We start from the raw sequence: 20,399 nt of genomic DNA, 5'->3' as shown, positions 1-20,399 counted from the left end.
TTTTATTCCAGATTTTATTCAAGTGAATTTAAATTCTTCATCTGCCATGATGGGAATTGAGCTTGTGTTTCTCAATCATTAGCCCAGGCCTCTGGTTATGTCACGGGACTAGCAATCCACAATGCCACCACACCCCAATAACTATATCATTTCAAAAGCTTTAATTAGCTACAGTGTTCAGATTATAAGATGCTAGAACTTTGTTTTCACAGTTCATGATATTATTGGTGTAGCCTTCAAAGATACTCTAATTTCTGCGCTTTTCTGCTCTATTTTTTGGGGGAGGGGCGGGGGATCAGAAATTCCTACGTGCAGCATGGAAAATGTATTTTTCAGAAGATTTGTTTCACACTTCTAACAACACTGTGAACATTAAAAAAAAACTCAAAGGACAGCAAATCTGAAGTAAAATCACAATGTGTTGTAAATCCACAGCAGATCAGTCAGACTCTGAAAAGGGCGGTGGCAGGTTAATTTCCTAGATGTCAGCCCTCAGTCGGAACTGAATAGAGCCTTTTCAGATTATCGCCAGGATACAGAGGAAACCTTCATGCATACCTTTATAATGTCACTATATATAATAAGTTGAATGGCCTGGCATAACTTGCTTCCCCATCTGAACAGTTACAGGTGTTTTGCGCTTCCAAATATGGGCTGGCTCAAACAGTCCAGGTAAGTGCCGGGGGATGTTTGCAGCCTGTCGATGGTGGCAGTGCTGAGAGGTCAGCTATTAAGAGGATCACACACAATCAGAGCATTGGCAGAAAGACAATCCTTTCCCTGGCATGCTGCACCAAAGCTCTAACTGAACCCAGAGCTGTTGTTGTCTTCTCCCTCTCTCTCAGTCTCTGTGTTTCTGTCTGTGTCTCTCTCTCTCTCTCTCTCTTTCTGAACCATATGCATTTGCAAGGCCTCAGCAAAGAAGGGTGAAGGTGCCAAGATAGTTTCTGAGTCTGGTGTCTTTGTCTCAAACAGAAGGAAGCTTGTCCAGCACATGGAATGAGAAGTACATTGCATTATCCAAGACTCCTCCATGGAAAGGGAGAAACTCCTGCTCTATTGTTGACACTGTAAGGCACTTCATTCTACTTTCTATTTTTTGTAACTGTTTTAGTGTTTGGGTGAGTTGAAGGAGAATGTATTCCCTCCTCTCTGCTTAGCATTGCTGTGAAAAGAAATAGTGTTTCTGGTGGTTTAAAAATGGGCTGCTGAGCCTCGAATCATCACTATTAAATGTGGACGATTTGTGTACAGCTTTGATCTTGAGCCAGCTAGCTGAATTGTAAAACAAAGGTATATCAGGTCTAGACTAAATGGCTTAGTATGAAATCATGTGACCACTCTTCCCCATTCCCTAGCACGGGTTTGCTGAGGGAAAATCATGTTTAACTAACTTGCTGGAATGTTTTGAAAAGGTAACAGAGGGTTGATGAGGATAATGCTGTTATGTGGTGTACATGGACTTCCAGAAGGCTTTTCATAAAGTGCCACACAACAGAGCAAAGTTATAGCTTATAGAATAAAAAGGACAGTAGCAACATGGATTTGAAATTGGCTGAGTGACAGGAAACAGTGGGTAGTGGTTAATGGATGTTTTTCAGACTGGAGGAATGATTACAGTGGAGTTTCCCCAGGGGTCAGTTTGGGACCCTTGCTTTTCCTGATATAAATTAATGACCTAGACCTTGATGTACAAGGCACAATTTCAAAATTTGCAGGTGAAATGAAACTTGGAAACATTATGAACTATGAGGAGAATAGCGTACTTGAAAAGGAGTTACAGGTTGGTGGAATGGGTGAACAAGTGGCAGATGAAATTTAATGCAGAGGAGTGTGAAGTGATTCATTTTGGTAGGAAGAATACTTGGAGACAGTATAAAATGAAGGGTATAATTCTAAAGTAGGAGCAGGAGTGGAGGGACCTGGGTGTATATGTGTATAAATCATTGAAAGTGGCAAGACAGGTTGAGAGCGCAGTTAATAAAGCAAATGGCATTCTGGGTTTTATTAAAAGGAACATAGAGTATAGAAGCAAGGAAGTTACGTTAAACTTGTATCAAACACTGTTTCAGCCTCAACTAGAGTGTTGCATCTAGTTCTAAGCACCACACTCTCAGAAAAATGTGAAGGTGTTGGAGAGGGTGCAGGAAAGATTCATGAGAATGGTTCCAGGGATAAGAAACTTCAGTGACGTAGATTAGAGAAGTTGAAACTTTTTCCTTGCAGCAGAGAAGAGTGAGAGAAGATTTGAAGGTAGTAAAAATCATGGGGGAGTCTGGACAGAGTCGATAGGAAGAAACTGTTCCCATTGGTGCAAGGATTGAGAATGAGGGCACAGGTTTAAGGTAATTGGCAAAAGAAGCAATGGCGACATGAGGAAAAACTTCTTCATGCAACGAGTGGTTAGGACCTGGAATGCACTACCTGAGTGTGGTGGAGGCAGGGTCAATCAAAACATTCAAAAGGGAATTGGATTATTACCTGAGAAGGAAGAATGTGCAGGACTATGTGGAGAAGACATGAGAGTGGCACCAGATAAATTACTCCTTCAGAGAGCCGGCGCAGGCTCAACGGGCCGAAAGGCCTCCTTCTGCCCTGTAGCAATTCTGTGCTTGTGTCCCGCAAAACAATAACAACCACACAGTAAAGCATGACATGATGCAAGAAAAAATTAATGGAAGAAAAGAAATTTAGGACAGGTGGCCGAGCAGTCCAAGAGAGAGGTTTTAAGAGTGTTATAAAGGAGGAAAGAGATTTGGGGAGAGAAATCTAGAGATTGAGGCCTAGGCAGCTAAAGGCATAACCACTATTGAAGGGGGGGAAGCAAGTGGGGTGGGGATGCAAAAGAGATCAGACTTGGAGAATTGCAGAGATTTTGGAGGACTGATAACATAAGAGCATTAGAAATAAGATTGTAGGACTAGAGGATGTTACAGAGATGGGGAGGGGCAGGGCCATGGAGGGACTTGAACATGGGGGATGAGAATTTTGTATGTCAGCGAGCAGGACCTTGTGCAAAAGCAATGTAGGCAGCGTAAATGCAGAGTTCTGAGCAATAATGAATCCTTTGCTGCAGAAAAATGTATTGTGTGTTGACCACATTGCGTCAAAGGTGGTACTGTACAGTTCATTTAACTCTACTTAATAGAAAATGAAAAAATCCACTCTCCTTCCATTGACTCGATGGATAAATGTGTGACACTGAGCAGTACACAACAGAAAGGTCCCAGGTCCATTCCTTGAGACTCTGCTGAGCTAGCTGACCTTGACCAGTCGGGAATATTGGAGAGAGGGAAGGTGGGCTGAGGATGGAGGGAGAGAGCAAAATCAGTAATCATTGATGGAAAATGTGGGTCTAGACATTAAGGGCTGCGCTCAATTGTGATGCCTGTCCACTGTTGAATGGCTACTATGGCTTAAATCACTTGTGTAGTTTTATGTATTCTATAACTAGAGCATTTTACTTTGTGTCTGTGTGACTGTACACATACTAGCAGATCTCCTCGTGTTATTTATAGTGAGTCAGAAGGTGCAATATTTTATGACTATAAGGATGTACCATGAAGTAAGGTGGGAGGAGGCTTGAGTTGAGCCTCGAGATTGACCGAGGCTAGTTGGGCTGAATGGCCTGTTTCTGTACTGTAAATTCTATGTAAGAAAGGTGACAAAAGAATAGCTATAAAGTAAATGTAGAACTTACAGGATGTGTGACCTACACGCAAGACTTGCGACATGAACATTTCCTGCATTAATACAAGGATGGATCATGACTGTCCCACTTTGGAAAGACTGTTTAGCATCAGTAACAAAATCAGTGAAAGAAAACTGTTCATTTTACTCTGGTTTCTGCCCTGGAGTCTCAAATATACAATTTGCTGACCTTTTTTATTTAATTGACTTCTGCATATTTTTACAAGGGGCCCAGCAGGGTTATTAAGCAGTTTCTGGAAAGATCAGGTTAGCAGCAAAACATCACAACCGTGCCCCAGAACCCCTTTGAGTAACGACAGAGATTGCGTGACCAGACTACCTTCGCCAGGTTTGGTCTCAATTCTGCCGAGCTGCCAGCGTCACTTTGATCTGGAGATCTGCCTGTGAACTGGCTTCATGTGAGTTGTGAGGAATGGTACGACACTACTTTAATCCCCTGCTGTTGTAGCAGGGATGTACCAGACCTTTATTGGCACAGTTTGTCACTAAGATTCAAAATTCACTCAGTACATCAGCACTCTCTCTCCTTCTCACAAATGTCAAAGCTCTGGACTTCCTAGTCTTGCTCCAGTTTTCCCTTCCTCCCAAAATCTGCAGACATTTGAAGCCCAAGCTCATTGCCAGCAGAATTCTCACTGGGCAACCTTGTATTTTAAATCCTGGGGAGGTGGTGGCATAGTGGTATTGTCACTGAGCTAGTATTCTAGGGACCCAGGGTAATTCTCTGGGGACGCGGGTTCGAATCCCACCACGGCCAATAGTGAAATTTGAATCTAATAAAAATTTGGAATTTTAAATCTGAAGATGACCACAAAACCATGGCTGATTGTGGTGAAGACCCATCTGGTTCACTAATTCACTTTTCGGGAAGGAAATCTGCCGTCCTTATCTGGATGTGACTCCAGACCCAGAGCAATGTGGTTGACTCTTAAATGCCCTCTGAAGAAGGACAATTAGGGATGGGCAATAAATGCTGGCCCAGTTAGTGACACCCACATCCCATGATTGAATATTTTTAAAAATGGTGCCCAGATTGAGTTTCTAATTTGCACTCTTGCACCTGGGACAGGTGAGCTACTGGATCATCTGAAGGATGCTTTGCACCACACAACACTCCCTCTGGGTTGGAGAAAGAAGTGTGTAGCTCTGTTTGGGCAGCTCAGCCAATTTTAGCAGTTGCTGGGAAATGGTTAAAAGTGCATTAAATACACAAAGGTAATCATATGGATTTGCAGAGCAAAGTAATGCAAGCCAGGGACTCTACAGGTGATTCTTGAACTCCTTCCGGCCACCCCTACCCCCTCTACCAAACTGCCTATGAATATCCTGCAGTCAGTCTGCTCTCATTGAAAGTGTGGAGGAGGAGCATGTTGGCACCCCATTAACACTCTCCTCCCACCCCAAAATGGGGCCTGCCTAACCCCTCTGTCCATTCCACTCTATTCCAGGCTGATTGGATACAAGCTGAATGATGTCCTGATGTAAAACCTCAGCTGAGTGCATTGCCCAGGCAGCTCCAGCTCTAATCCTCTGCCTATTCCAAAATAGTTGGTGTTGTAAATGGCTTTGAGAACTCTCTATTTGAAAATCAGCTCAGGTTCCTGATCCAGGTCACTGTCCAGAAGAGTTTGCATGTATAAACACCAGATAGGGGAACTGGATCAGGTCTGCCTGTGAGGTCCCATATAGTTGAATAGCCCATCTGTACTTATTTTTCCTTTTTGCTCAGCCATTGGACATGACCATGTTGCTGAAAGGCAAAGGAACCATTTCCCCAACAAGGATGTCAGCAGCATGATTCAGCAGAAAAGTGGGCTTTAGAAGATAAATTGTTGAAGTCCTGTGGATCTTGCATATATTGCATTATCTGAATACAGACTAATCCCAGCAATTGATAGAAATCTGTTCTTGTGTCTGTGATACAAAGTTCTTGGGATCTGACTTTTTTTTGTAAAATGTTCAATCCATTCAGCCAACAAGAAGCACGAAAAGGAGTCGACTTTTGAGTGAAGAGGAGGAGAGGCAGCTGCAGAACACTAAGTCTCCCAAAAGGAATCAGAGAGTTGCCATGCAACCTCAGGTACGATTTCCCCTACTATGAATGAAACCACATTTCTGACTGACTGGCTAAAGATTTTTTTTAAATAAAAGTTCAGAGGGTAAGGGTTTCCCTGCAGTTTGTACCGTCCCTGACTCAGAGGGTGGAATGGCTGTCTTTCATCCAGGCCTCTGCCAGTGCTTCTCTTGTCAGCAGCTAAGAGGTAGGTCGGAGCATACTGAGGGGCCTTGTTAATCCTCCAGCAACCCCCACTTCCTTGTTTGGGAAGTGTATCTTGTCTACTTGGCACCTCTCCAGAGAAGCCTTAACTACAACCAGACAAAAGCAACAAAACTGTCAGAGTGGTACAGTGGAAGGTGGGGAATGTTGTGCTGAAACAGTGTTGAGTGCCGGTGGTAATAGATTTCGAGTGCTGTCCTGTTCTCACTGACTACTGTGTTCTGGAAGTATTTCTGGGAGGAGCCTTGTGTTTGATCCCCTCACCATTAAAAGGCAGAGGCACCTGCTGCTTTCAGCCTTCAAGGGAGGTGACTCAGAAGAGAACTTTGTACAATATATAACATTACTAAATGGTATAGTAATTAAACTATGACAACAGAACAAGAAGGCATGGGTTCAAACCGGCAAGAAGTAAGCTTATGACTGACACTGGGGAATTCGGAGCGTGCTGTGATCATGGAATAAAGTTTCAGGAAGAGTAGTAGGGAAAAAAGACTGGGCTAATTTAACAAACATTTGAATTCTGACCTTGGGACAAGGGGACTTTTTTTTGGGTGGTTGACTGCAGTTGGCTGTGATGCCGTCTCTGTGGATGTTCGCCCTGAGGAACCTGCCATACGCACAGATCAAGCCCACAACTCTGGCACTTCCCTATATACGGCAACACTCTGGCCTTCCCCCTCCATACTGTAGATTAGCTTTTAACTCCTAAAGACGATTGTAAGCAAGCTTTTTAAATCATTATCCTTGCGGATGAGGAAAGACGGTGCTGAAAAGTGACACCACTCTTTCATTCGGAGCCAGTATTAACTACAAGCACATCGAGCAGTTCCGACCAGGGCCAGCCTGGCTGGCGCCGACCCTGACCCTGGCCTGGCTCAGATGTAAGCTAAAACTTCCTGAGCCTGATCCAGCAGGTAACAGACCTTCAACAAAACAGTGGTGTTTTTTAGTTTCCCTCATAACAGTCATCGCTGACGTTGCCAGTTAGTTCAGAATCATGGACGTTTGGTCCTCTCGGCTCTTGTCTATTAGAAATTGGGCCAAGACTGTCCGAACATGTTCCTCATGATGGTAATAATGCCTCATTCCAATCATCCAGGCTGACTTTGAACTCTAGACACAGGGGTAACAAGGCAAGTATCACCAAAACCGCTCCCAAAAAAATGATTTCAAACATTTTACCATGTGCTCATCTGAACTTCATAAAACATTCAGCTTCAACCTTTCTCATTTCTGATGTTGTTTTAAAAATGATCATGGGCTTTTTCTTCCATTTGCAATAAAACACAATTTCTCGTCAGAAACTTTCTGCAGCTTTGGCAACGCCCGACAAGAAAGCTGCCCAGAAGATCGGCTTGCGTCTACGGAACCTGCTGAAACTTCCCAAGGCACACAAGTGGTGCATTTACGAGTGGTTTTACTCAAATATTGACAAGTGGGTTTCATTTGACTTTCCTAATATTTAATTCTGCAAACTCCACATTTCTTTGTCCTTCCCTGCTCCCCTGTGTACTAGTTTTGATGCGTTCTGTTTTCTAGGCCGCTTTTTGAGGGGGATAATGATTTCTGCGTGTGCCTGAAGGAGTCCTTCCCAAATCTAAAAACCAGGAAATTGACCAGAGTCGAGTGGGGCAAAATCAGGAGGCTAATGGGAAAACCACGGCGGTAAGTGTCAGGGAGAGGAGCAGCAACACAAGTACGGTGCTTTAGAGCTCAGGACCCTTGCTCATCCAGTTGTAGCCCTGTGGCGAATTGTGAATTGACCGTAGGGCAGGTGGTGGGGGAAAATAAATTACATCAAAAGCTGCCAGATTATTTTAAACACTCAGCTGATTCGCTGGTTAACCTCCAGTGGAGTCTAGCCTACTCACAACTCCAGTTCCAAGCCCTCGCTCATCACCCATTGAAGTGATCGAGCAAGCTGCTAGGTTGTCCAAACAGTCACCACGTTTGGCCATGTCAAAAGAATGAATAAAGTGTTGAATCTGGTTTTCTATGTTCAGCAGCTGCGTGCAGGTTCAGTGACAAAGGCTTTACTGGCTAAAATAATAACAGGGACAACCACTAAAATAGCATTGTTTATGTGAGAAACGATGCACTTCCCAAGAGTATTATAAATCAAGGTATACATAAGGAAATGTAAGGTCAGATGACCAAAAACTTGGCTAAAGAGGACTGTTTTAAAGTGAGATGGAAAGGTGTAGTAGGGAATTTTAGGGTTTAGGCCCCCGGGGCAGCTGAACACATGGCCACCAATGGTGGAGCAATGAAAACCGGGGATCCTCAAGGGGCCAGAATTAGATGAACACAGATAACTGAGTTGTGAGCTGGAGGAGGTTAGAGGTAGGGAGGATCGGGGACATGGGCCAGCACATTTTGGCCCCGTCGTGGGGGAGACCTGCCACAGGCGAGGCAGAGCCCCAGCCAGAAGCCCATGACTTGCGGCAAGCCAGAAGATCCCAGCGGCAGGCGGGTGCAGAAAATCCTGCCCACAGAGGGATTTGAAAACAGCGACGAGAATTTTGAAACCAAGACATTGCTTGGCTGGGAGCCTGTGTAGGTCCATGAGCACAGGACTGTTGGGGACCACGACTTGGTGCGAGCTAAGACGGGGTTTTGGGTGACCTCGAGTTTATGGAGGGTAGAATGTGGAAGACCAGCCAGGACTGTGTTAGAATTTAATATTGGTAAGCAAAATCAAGGAGAACCAAAAGATGTTTTATCAATACATTAAGAGTAAGAGGATAACTAAGGAAAATGTCGCGCCCATAAAAGACAAAAAGGTAACCTAAATGTGGAGGTGGAAGATGTGGGTATGGTTCTTATTGAATATTTTGCGTTTGTCTTCACAAAAGAGGGGGACACTGCAAACATTGTAGTTAAGGATGAGGAGTGTGAAGTATTGAATGTGATAAACAATAGGAGAGTGGAGGCATTAAGAGGATTAACATCCTTGAAAGTGGATAAATCACCAAGCTGGGTGAAATGTACCCCAGGTTGTTAGAAGAAACCAGGGAGGAAATTGCAGAGGGTCTGACCATCATTTTCCAATCTTCACTGGATACAGGTGAGGTGCCAGAGGATTGGAGGTCTGCTAATATTGTACCTTTGTTTTAAAAGGGAGTGAAGGATAGACCAAATAATTACAGGCCAGTCAGTCTGACCTCAGTAGTGGGCAAATTATTGGAATGACCTCTGAGGGGAAGGATAAACTGTCACTTAGAAAGGCATGGATTAATCAAGGACAGTCAGCATTGATTTGTTAAGGAAAGGCCATGCCTGACTAATTTGATTGAATTTTTTGAGAAAGTAACAAGGAGGATTGATGAGGGTAGTGCAGTCAATGTGCTCCATATGGATTTTAGCAAGGCATTTGACAAGGTTCATATGCCAGATTGGTTAAAAAAAATAAAAGAATTCCCATACAAAATTGGCTCAGTGGCAGGACACGAAGGGTGATTGTTGATTGGTGTTTTTGCAACAGGAAGGCTGTGGGGTTCCATAGGGTTCAATGCTAGGTCCCCTGCTTTTTGTGTGTATTAATAATTTGGATTCGAATGTAGGGGGAATGATTAAGAAGTTTGCAGACAACACAAAAATTGGCCACACGGTACATAGTGAGGAGGATATCTGTAGACTGCAGGACGATATCAATGGACTGGTCAGGTGGGCAGAAAAGTGGCAAATGGAATTCAATCCAGAGAAGTGTGAGGTGATGTATTTGGGGAGTTCAAACAAAGCAAAGGAATACAGGATAAATTGGAGGAAGTGAGGGACCTTGGAGTGAATACCCACAGATTCCTGAAGGTAGCAGGAAGGGTTGATAAGGTGGTTAAGAAGGCATGTGAAATCCCTTAATTTATTAGCCGAGGTATAGAATATAAGGACAGGGAGGTTATGCTGGAACTATATAAAACATTAGTTAGACCACAGCTTGAGTACTGAATGCAGTTCTGATCACCTCATTACAGGAAGGATGTAATTGCACTAGAGAGGGTACAGAGGGGTTTTATGAAGATGTTGCCAGCACTGGAAAATTGCAGCTATGAGGAAAGATTGGATAGGCTGGGATTGTTCTCCTTGGAACAGAGGAGGCTGAGGGGAGATTTGATGTACAAAATTGTGAGGGGCCTGGGGAGAGTGGATGGAAAGGGCCTGTTTACATTAGCAGAGAGATCAGTGACCAGGGGGCATAGATTTAAAGTGATTGGTAGAAAGATTAACGGGGAGATAAGAGAAATGCTTTTCACCCTTAGAGTTGTAGTGGTCTGGAACTCGCTGCCTGAAAGGCAGAAAACCTCAACTCATTTGAAAGGCGTCTGGATATGTACTTCATGTGCTGTAACCTGCAGGGCTACAGATCAAACCCTGCAAAGTGGGATCAGTCTGGGTGGCTCATTTTTCAGCTGGTGTAGACATGATGGGCCAAGTGGTCTCTTTTTTTGCAGTAAACTTTGTGATTCTATGAATTATCTAAAGGTAACAAAGGAGTGAGTTAAGGTTTCAGCAGCAGATGAACTGAGATGGGCAAAATGTCTTTATTTTTTCATGGAATGTGGGCATCATTGGCAAGGCCAGCATTTTTTGCCCATCCCTAATTGCCCTTGAACTGAGTGGCTTGCTAGACCATTTCAGAGGGTAGTTAAAAGTCAACTACATTGCTGTGGATCTGGAGTCGTGTGTAGACCAGACCAGGTAAGGATGGCAGATTTCCTTCCCTAAAGGATATTAGAGAACCAAATGGATTTTTTTTTTACAACAAGCGATGATAGTTTCATGCTCCTTGGCACTGAGACTAGCTTTATATTCCAGATTTATTAATTGAATCTAAATTCCACTAGCTGCTGTGGTGGTATTCAAACCCATATCCCCAAAGCATGTGCTTGGGCCTCTGGATTAGTAGTCCAGTGGCATTGCCATTAACGCCACCATCTCCCCATGTTACCAATGATGGCATGAATATGTGCTCAGAAGATCACCTTTGATTAAATATGACACCACGGTTGCTAACAGTTTAGTTTAGCCTCAGCCAGGGAGAGGGGTAGAGTCAGTAGCTAGGGAAGAGAGTTTGGAGTGGGCACTGAACATAATAGCTTCAGTCTTTCCAATGTTGAATTGGAGGAAATTTTTGTTCGTCCAGTACTGGATGTTGGATAAGCAGTTTGACAATTTAACAACAGTGGAGGGAGGTGTTGAGAGAGGTAGTGACGAGGTCGAGCTGGGTGTTGTCAGCATACATGTGCAGACTAATCCTGTGCCTTCAGATGATGTCTTCGAGGGTCTGAATGTAACTGAGAAATAGAAGGGGACCAAGGATAAGTACTTGTGGGACACCAGAGGTAATGGTTTGGGAGCAGGAGGAGAAGCCATAGCAACTGATGTGTGGCTATAATTAGATAAGAATTGAAGCAGGTGAGAGCAGTCCTGCCCAGGGATGACAGTGGAGAGGTGTTGGAGCAGGATGGTGTGGCCAACAGTGTCAAAGGCTGCAGACAGGTTAAGAAGGACAAGGAGGGAAAGTTTACCTTTGTCACAGTCATATAGGATGCCATTGGTGACTTTGAAGAAGAGACATTTTGGTGCTGTGGCAGTGGTGATAACCTGACTGGAAGGATTTAAACAGCGGAGTTCCAGGAAAGATAATGGATTAGGGAGGCATTGAGAAAGACAGGGTGTAGTCATGATGTCACTGGAATGTCCAGAGACCCAGGCCAAAGCTTTGACAACACTGGTTCAAATCCCACCTTGGTTGCTGGTAGAATTTAAATTCAATTAATTAGATAAATAAAATACTGAAATTGAAAGCTAGTCTCAGTAATGGTGACCATGAACCTATTGTCAATTGTTGTGAAAACCCATCTGATCCACTAATGTCCTTCAGAAAAAGAAATCTGCCATCCTTACCTGGTCTGGCCTACACATGACTCCAGATCCACAGCAATGTAGTTGACTCCTAACTACCCTCTGAAATGGCCTAGCAAGCCACTCAGTTCAAGCGCAATTAGGGATGGGCAAAAAAAGGCTGGCCTTGCCAGCGATGCTCACATGCCATGAAAGAATAAATAATTTCAAAAAACACGATTAGGAGCTTTGCAGAGGAAAGGGAGGTTAGAGATTGGGCAATAGTTTGCAAGGATGATGGGATCAAGGGTTGGTTTTTTTGAGGGGAGGGATGATGATGGCAGATTTAAAGGAGAGAGGAACAACATCGGAAGAGAGAGAACCCTTAACGATATCCACTAACATGGGGGCCAGAAAGGCAATTTGGGTGATCAGTTTAGTGGGAATAGGAACCAAGGGAACAGGGATGGGTCTCATGGACAAAATGAGCTCAGAGAGGATACAGGGAGCAGTAGGAGAGAAACTAAAGAAAGATGCAAGTTCAGGCCTAGGGTGTGGGGAACATCAGAGGAAGTTTGTCCAGGTGGGATAGTGGCAGGGTGTGACCCAGCAGAGGTAGCTGATCTCAATTTTAGTGACAAGTAAGTCCATGAGCTCCTTGCACTTACTGTTGAAGCTGAGGATGGAGTAGAGTGAGGAGATGGTTTAAGACAACCAAAAATGGATTCAAACACAGCGGGACCCAACTAGAAGCAGGCCGCATGTTTCAGGGCTGCTGTTACTCCTGTGCAGATTCTTTTATTCCTCCATCTGCAGGCTACCCATTTCTGCCAACATTGTCTCACCCAACACAACTCTGTTGGAAATGGTCGGGGGGGGATGCTCACCTCTTTGTCGGCTGCCTTGGAGCAACTCACATGACCCTGAGTGTGGCAATATCTCTACCTACCCGCCTGTCAAACTGCATCCATTATGGGAGGGCAGCAGCTAGAGACCTCCTCCCCTTCCCTTCCCTTCACCCTACATGCGTCCAGCTGTGTCTGTGTCAGCTCTTCCTCACAAAACTCCAGACATTATGAGGTAAAAGTTGCTACCTTAAACTCACCTGCTTGCCTCAGTCCTGATGCTGCTGCTTTTTCTCACCTTCAGTGGCATTGACAAATGGCAGTAAAAGCAAGAGAGCAAGAAGGAAAAGCAATGACCGAGGAGAGAAACATCAGGTGTGATGCACACGCACAGATGAAAAGCTAGCTTTAATAGGTTGGAATTAGATGTTTAGTTTAACCTGTGATTCAGCATGATTTAATCCAGAGCTGCCCTGTTGCTAACTGTGACACATGAGCCCACTGGCCACCCTTTGGCAGAGCAGTGCTCTGGATCCTGGAAAAAAATACCAGTGCAATGCAATAAAATCATGGAGATCCTGACATCTCATACAGGATTATGTCCTATATGAAAATGATAGTGCAGTCATTACAATGACGATTACAGCCATTGGGTAGAAGTCATACCTGGCATACCGTTGTAACACTTTCTCCTGTACTGCAGATGTTCGGCAGCATTCTTCGCAGAAGAGCGGTCTGCCTTACAACACAAACGACAGAAGATCAGACTTCTGCAACAGAGGAAAGTGACAGAGCTGTCCCAGTACAAAGATCTCCCAGATGAAATCCCATTACCTCTAGTTATAGGGACAAAAGTCACCGGTAAGTCAGTTACCCCAGCACTATCCTGCCTTGTGTCCTTATTTTCTCCCCCACCACTCACACTTGGCACACTCCATATTATAAAAAGGATATAGAACCATTGGCGAAGGTGCAAAAATGATTTACAAGAATGGTATCAGAACTAAAAATTATACTTCTCATCAACAGCTGGAACCCTTGTATTAAATGTGGACCTGATAGAGAGCCTCAAATTTATGAAGAGGTTGATGGGATAGGCATAGGGATGTTTCCTTTTGTCTGGAGACCAGAACTAGGAGCCATCAATATAAGATAGTCACCAACAAATCCAACAGGGAATTCAGAAGAAACATTTTTACCCAAAGGGTGTTAGAATAGGGAACTCTGCCACAGACAGTAGCTGAGGCAAATAACATAAACACATTTAAGAGTCAACTGGAGGAGCACATGAGGGAGAAAGGACTAGAAGGATATACAGATAGGGTTAGATGAAGTCAGGTGGTAGGAGGCATATTTGGAGTATAAACAGTGGCAAGGACCAGTTGCACTGAAGGGCCTGTTTTCTGTGCTGTACTTTTTGTGTGAAAGTTTTTAGAATTTCATAAGTATCTAATAACACCCATAGCAATGATGATTCAAAATGTATAAATACAGTCCTTAAAACTCAGGAGTTCATGCAAAGTAAATATAAGTAACAGTACCAATTACTGATTAAATCCAAGTGCAGAATGGGCTATTGTAAGGTATTGGGTTGGGTTCAGTGGTAACACTAAAATAGTTAGTGTTGTCATTCAGTACCGTATTGGACCCTGGTTAAGTTTGTGATTATTTCTTTCTTCCATCATGTTCCACCTTAGCACGACTTCGAGGTTTTCATGACGGCCTGTTTACGGGACAAATTGATGCCGTTGACACTATTAACGCAACATACCGAGTAACGTTTGACCGGACGGGACTGGGAACGCACACTGTACCTGATTATGAAGTCCTTGTAAGTAACTAACTGCCGGTTTTTCATTTTTGTGGTGAGGTGACAATTCCCAAATCTGAGAAGCAGAAACATCAGTTAGGTGATATACTGACATTTTGTTTTTTCATTCAGTGTGGAGAACGCTGCCAAGGGAGCATTTCATAGTTTCCTATAGAACCAGAGCCATTTGGCCTATTGTGTCTGTGCTGGCCCTCTGAAGGAGAAATTCACCTAGTGCCGCTCTCCAGCCTTTTCCCCATAACCCTGCACATTTTTATTTTTCAGATAATCCAATTCTCTATTAACAGCCTCAGTTGACCCTGCCTCCACCACACGATCTCAGGCAGTGCAATCCAGATCCTAACTACTCACTGTGTGAAAAGTATTTCCTCATGTCACCATTGCTTTGGCCAGTTGCCTTAAATCTATGCCCTCTGGTTCTCAATCCTTCCACCAATGAGAACAGTTTCTCCCCATCTCTCCAGACTCCTCATGATTTTGAATACCTCTGTCAAATCTCCTCTCAACCTTCTCTTCAAGGAAAAAAATCCCAACTTCTCCAATCTATCTATGTCACTGAAGTTCCTCATGCCTAGAATCATTCTAGTGAATCTTTTCTGCACCCTCTCTAAAACTTTCGCATCCATCCTAAAGTGTAGTGCCCAGAACTGGACACAATATTCCAGTTGAGGCTAAACCACAGTTTTATACAGTTTTAACATAACTTCCTTGCTTTTATGCCGCTATTGATAAAGCCTAGGATACTGTATGCTCTATTAACCACTCTCAACCCGTCCTGCCTCCTTCAAAGATCTATGCACATATGCACCCAGGTCCCTCTGCTCCTGCACCTTCTTTAGAATTGTATCCTTCATTCTATATTGTCTCTCTGCATTCTTTCTACCAAAATGAATCACTTCACACATCCCTGTATTAAATTTCATTTGCCACTTGACCACCCATTCCACCAATCTTTGCATGTCCTTTTTAAGTTCCACATCATCCCCTCACAGTTCACAATACTTCTACATTTTGAAATTGTGCCCTGTACGCCAAGGTCTAAGTCATCAATATATGTCAGGAAAAGCAAGGATCCTAATATCAACCCCTAGGGAACTCCACTATAAATCTCCTGTAGTCCAAAAAGCAACTGTTCACCACGACTGTCTCCTCTTAATCAGCCAATTTCATAGCCATGTTGCTACTTTTCCTTTTATTCCATGAGCTTTAGCTTCACTTACAAATCTGTTCTTCATCTGTTCCAGTAATGCAGCCTTTCACACCAGCGTTTCTGAGATTTTTTTTTTCTAAGAGGAATCTCCCTGCACCCACCGTGTTTGACAGGGCCCTCAACTGTATACGCCACATTCTGCTCTCACCCCTTCCACCCCACCAGCCTTCATATTCAATAGATCATTTTCGGTCATTTTCGCCACCTCCAGCACAATGCCACCATCAAACACATCTTCCCCTCTTCTTTCAGCATTCCATAGGGGCCATTGCCTATGACCTGTGCAGCAGCATCTTCCTTGGTAAAGACAGATGTAAAGTATTAATTTAATACCTCAGCTGTGCCTTCTGCCTTGATGTGTAAATTCCGTTTTTAGTCCCTAATTGGTCCCACTCCTCCTTTTACCACCCTTTTACTATTTATATGCCTGTAGAAGACTTTTGGATTCTCTTTTATGTTTGTTGCCGATCTCTTCTCATACTCTCTCTTTGCTTCTCTTATTTGCTTTTTCATTTCCCTTCTGAACCTTTTATATTCAGCCTGGTTCTCGGTTGTATTATCCACCTGACTTTTATTTCATCATCTTAATCTCTGTCTTGTCATCCAAGGAGCTCTGGATTTGTTTTCCCTACCTTTTCCCCTGTTCCTGAACTATCTCTTCTTTAATGGCAGCCCATTGTTCAGCTACCATTTTGCCTGCCAACCTTTGATTCCAATTTCTCTGGGTCGGATCCATTCTCACTCCATTGAAGTTGGCTTTCTCCCAGTTAATTATTCTTACTCGGGATTCCCCTTGTCCTTTTCCATAGCAAACCTAAACCATATGATAAAATGATTACAGTCCCCTAAATGTTCCCCTATAGACACTTGATCCACCTGGCCCACCTCATTTCCAAGAACCAGATCTATCAGTGCCTCCTTTCTCTTTGGATTGGAAACAGATTGCTATGGAAAATTCTCCTGAACACAGTCTAAGAACTCTTGACCCTCTCTGCCCTTTATACTACTGCTATCCCAGTCTATAGTCGGATAATTAAAGTTCCCCCATTGTAATGTTCTTAGAATTTACGCACTTTTGTAATTTCCTTGCAAATTTGTTCCTCTGAATCTTTCCCAATAGTTTGTGGCTTATAGATTACAACGAGCAATGTAATTGCACCTTTTTGTTCCTTAGCCTTAATAAATAGATTCTTTCCTTCACCTCTTTAGGACATCCTCTCTCTCCAGCACTGCAATGTTCTCCTTCATCAATACTGACACCACACACACAACCCCCCCCCCCCCCCACCCACCCCCACCCACCCCCCCACCCCATCTCCTTCCTTTCCTATCTTTCCTGAACACCTTGTATGAGGAATATTTAATACCCAGTCCTGCCCTTTGAACCAGGACTCTGTTATCAACGCAACATCACATTCCCAAATGGTACCCCGTGTCTGTACCGCATCAACATTATTTACTACACTGCACCCATTCACACACATGTGCAGTAATTCTAATTTAGACTTTTCTCCTTACTCTGAACCCACCTAATAGCTCACTGTTTACTACTCTAGCGCTATCTGTCTCCCCCAGTATTCTCTGTAACTTGATATTCCTCTCTGATATTACCTCTTGATTCTCACAGCCTTGCCATTTTGATTTAAACCTTCCCCAATAGAACTAGCGGATCACCCCACAAGGAAATTGGTCCCAGATCTGTTTAGATGCGACCCATCCAGCCTGTGCAGACCCCATCTCCCTCAAAACAGATCCCAATGTCAAAGGAATCTAAAGCCCTCCCCTCCCGCACCTACCTTCCCAGCCACACAATCACCTGCTTTATCCTCCCATTTCTCTACTCGTTCATGTGTGACACCAGGAGTAACCTGGAGATTAATACTTTTGAGGTCCTGCCTGTAATTTTCTACCTAGCTCCTGAAATTCTAACTGTAGGACTACATCTCCCTTTCTACCTATGTCATTGGTACCGATGTGGATCGCAACTGCTGGCTGTTCACCCTCCCCCCTCGGGGTGCTCTGCAGCCATTCAGTGAAATCCTTAAGCCTGGCATCAGCGAGGCAACATACCATTCAGGATTCAAATCTGCAGCTGCAGAAACACCTGTCTGTTCCCCTAACTATGGAACCTCCTATCACTATTGCTCTTCCAGTCTTTTTCCTGTCCCCACCCCCCATCCAACCCTGTACATCTGAACTTGGCCCTGCCTACAATCCCCAGACGAACCATCACTCTCATCAGTATTCAGAACTGAAGACAGGTGGAGAGTGGGATGCACTCAGGGCCTCGTGCACTATCTACCCGTTTCTTCTTGACTGCCTGGCGGTCACCCATTCCTTCCGCCACTCTGCACTCTTAAGCTGCAGAGTGACCACACCTATAAACAAGCTATCCATGTAACTCTCAACCTCATGGATGCGCTGCAGTGATGCCAGCTGTAGCTCAAGCTCCGAAACCCAGTGGGCGAGCTGCTGCAACTGATGACACTTCCTGCACACATGGTTATCCAGGAGTTCCCACAAAGTCCAAGATGTGCACTTGAGGTGAGAGCTGCCCTGCCATTCCTCTATCTATTAAATAATAAACCTTGCTACTACTAATAACCTAGAATCCTTAAAGCACAGGAGGAGGCCATTTGGCTCATCATGCCTGTGCTGGCTCTTGGAAAGAGCTGCCTAACTAGTCTCACTCCACCACTCTTACCCGACAGCCCTGTTTGTCCTTGCTCTCGGTTACTGTAAAGACGGTGCTAGGTGTTCAGCAATTGTTTCTATGACAGGGTGGTTTGCCCCCTCAGCTTTTAGTGTCAGTAGCGTGGGACTGGAGTTACTTGTAGGCCCTGACCAGAGAGAGAGAGAGACGGCTGGTTCTATTCTCTGAAAGACATTAATGAACCGGTTGAGGTTTTAAACTACAATTCAGTAGCTTTTCAAGGACTTCTCGTTTTTTTCTCATGACAGCTCATAGAACGCCAGATTTACATTATTAATAGTGCAACTCGTCACATTGGGCGTTTGAACTTTCAACAGCTTAGCCCAATACCCATAACCACTACACTGCTAAGCCCTTAAGTTTTGTTGCTGTACAATTGCAATTTTAAAAAAGAAAAGTCTACATTTATATTTGAATTCAGAATTTTATTGTACTTTGCTGTCACCCTCAGAGTAACGAGCCTCATGAAACTATGCCCATCACTGCCTTCGCTCAGAAGCAGCGACCCTCCAGGTATTACTTGACACCACCGCGACTGCCTTACACTACCAGCGCCCAGTCTCCCATCGCAGTAAGTTGCTTCTTTCATTTTGCTCTCTTACTGGCCTATAAGCAAAAGGAAATGTTCAGAATTGAATGTGGTGATGTCATTCTGTGATTCCCCCCCCCCCCCCCCCCGCCAGTCCCACCTTAAGGATATTGTGTGGCCGTCTTCATTGGATTTAGGGACACCAGTCTTTTGAACTGGAGATAACTATGGAATGTTGTAGCACAGTAGGAGGCCATTAATCCCATCATGCCTGTGCCAACTCTTTGAAAGAGCGATCCACTTAGTCCCAATTCCTGACCCCTGCAAATTTTTCCTTTTCAAGTATTTATCCATTTGCCTTTTGAAACTTAACATTGAATCTGTTTCCACTATCCTTTCAGGCAGTGCATTCCAAATCATCTTAAGTCGCTATGTAAAAATAATTCCTTATCTCGCCTCTGGCTGTTTTGCCAATTAGTGCAATCAGATCCTTGTTGACTGGCGTGGACACGATGGGCCAAATGGCCTCTTTCTGTGCTGTAAACATCTATGAGTTACCCCAAATCTAGTCCCCTAGTTACTGGCCCTTCTGCTGCTGTAATGGTTTGCCCTTACTTTCTCCATCAAAACCCTCTTTCAGGAACTAGGTTTAATTATTCTGTTCTGAACCCACAAAGGTCATTGATTTTCTTTCATCTTTAAAGCAATTGCTTGTAAACAATATAAATGGTTAAAATTAAATTACATTTTTAATGTGATCATTCAGAATTTTCAAAGGTAGCTCATTCCTTAAAATTCCGAACAATATTACACCAGTTTGGAAGGATGGTTGCCATTAACCACAGCTCTGACTGAGCTGACCTGATGGTCAATTAGATGGAACTCAATTCCTCCAATTGTTAGGCATTTATAAACCAAAAAATGATCTATATTTTTTCTCCCAGTAACCTCCTCCTACTACTGAGCGAATCAGGATTTTACAATCTAAAGGAAAAATTCATTCCTGAATAGTGAATGAAAATCAGTTTTCAGTGAAGTTGAACAAATACCCGATTTTAAGATGGTTCAAAAATGCAATGCATATTGTAATTGGTAGTATCCTAAATAACAAAGTGTGTTTCTGGGTTTAGGGAGGCGGTGGAGGGAGCCTAATCCAGGCCATCCCCACTTCCCCCTCCCCCAAAAAAATCTGATCAACATTTCTATCTCCTTTCAAACTATCACGTACTAAAAGATTGTGTAGGATACCTCCAGTGTAAGGTACAAACCCATGGCCCACTGCACATATAACGTAATTACATGCTTTCACATTAGACCATTTTTTCTGTTCAGATTTTTGGGGACTATATTTATTTATTCCCATACAATTCGCAGACAATACAAATGATCATAATCACAGCATATACAACAATTAAGAGATTCAAATGCATCAGTGCAT

General features: G+C 43.7%; 1 protein-coding gene across 4 annotated transcripts in view; it reads left to right on the top strand.

Annotated features, from left to right (window-relative positions):
• The window catches only part of lin9 (lin-9 DREAM MuvB core complex component), a 96,554-nt gene that overhangs the window by 49,358 nt on the left and 26,797 nt on the right, over positions 1–20,399 (top strand). For all 4 annotated transcript variants that reach the window (XM_041188892.1, XM_041188895.1, XM_041188894.1 and 1 more), the window contains exons 3-9: positions 976–1,070; positions 5,684–5,791; positions 7,294–7,427; positions 7,532–7,657; positions 13,382–13,539; positions 14,376–14,509; positions 18,884–19,003. In XM_041188892.1, coding sequence (XP_041044826.1) covers positions 976–1,070; positions 5,684–5,791; positions 7,294–7,427; positions 7,532–7,657; positions 13,382–13,539; positions 14,376–14,509; positions 18,884–19,003 — 875 coding nt within the window. The remainder of the gene's footprint in view (positions 1–975; positions 1,071–5,683; positions 5,792–7,293; positions 7,428–7,531; positions 7,658–13,381; positions 13,540–14,375; positions 14,510–18,883; positions 19,004–20,399) is intronic.

This window comes from Carcharodon carcharias, chromosome 5 (genome assembly GCF_017639515.1).
Source record: "Carcharodon carcharias isolate sCarCar2 chromosome 5, sCarCar2.pri, whole genome shotgun sequence".
NCBI lineage: Eukaryota > Metazoa > Chordata > Chondrichthyes > Lamniformes > Lamnidae > Carcharodon > Carcharodon carcharias.
The sequence above is the reverse complement of the archived record's forward strand: the minus strand, read 5'-3'. Positions and strand labels throughout refer to the sequence as shown.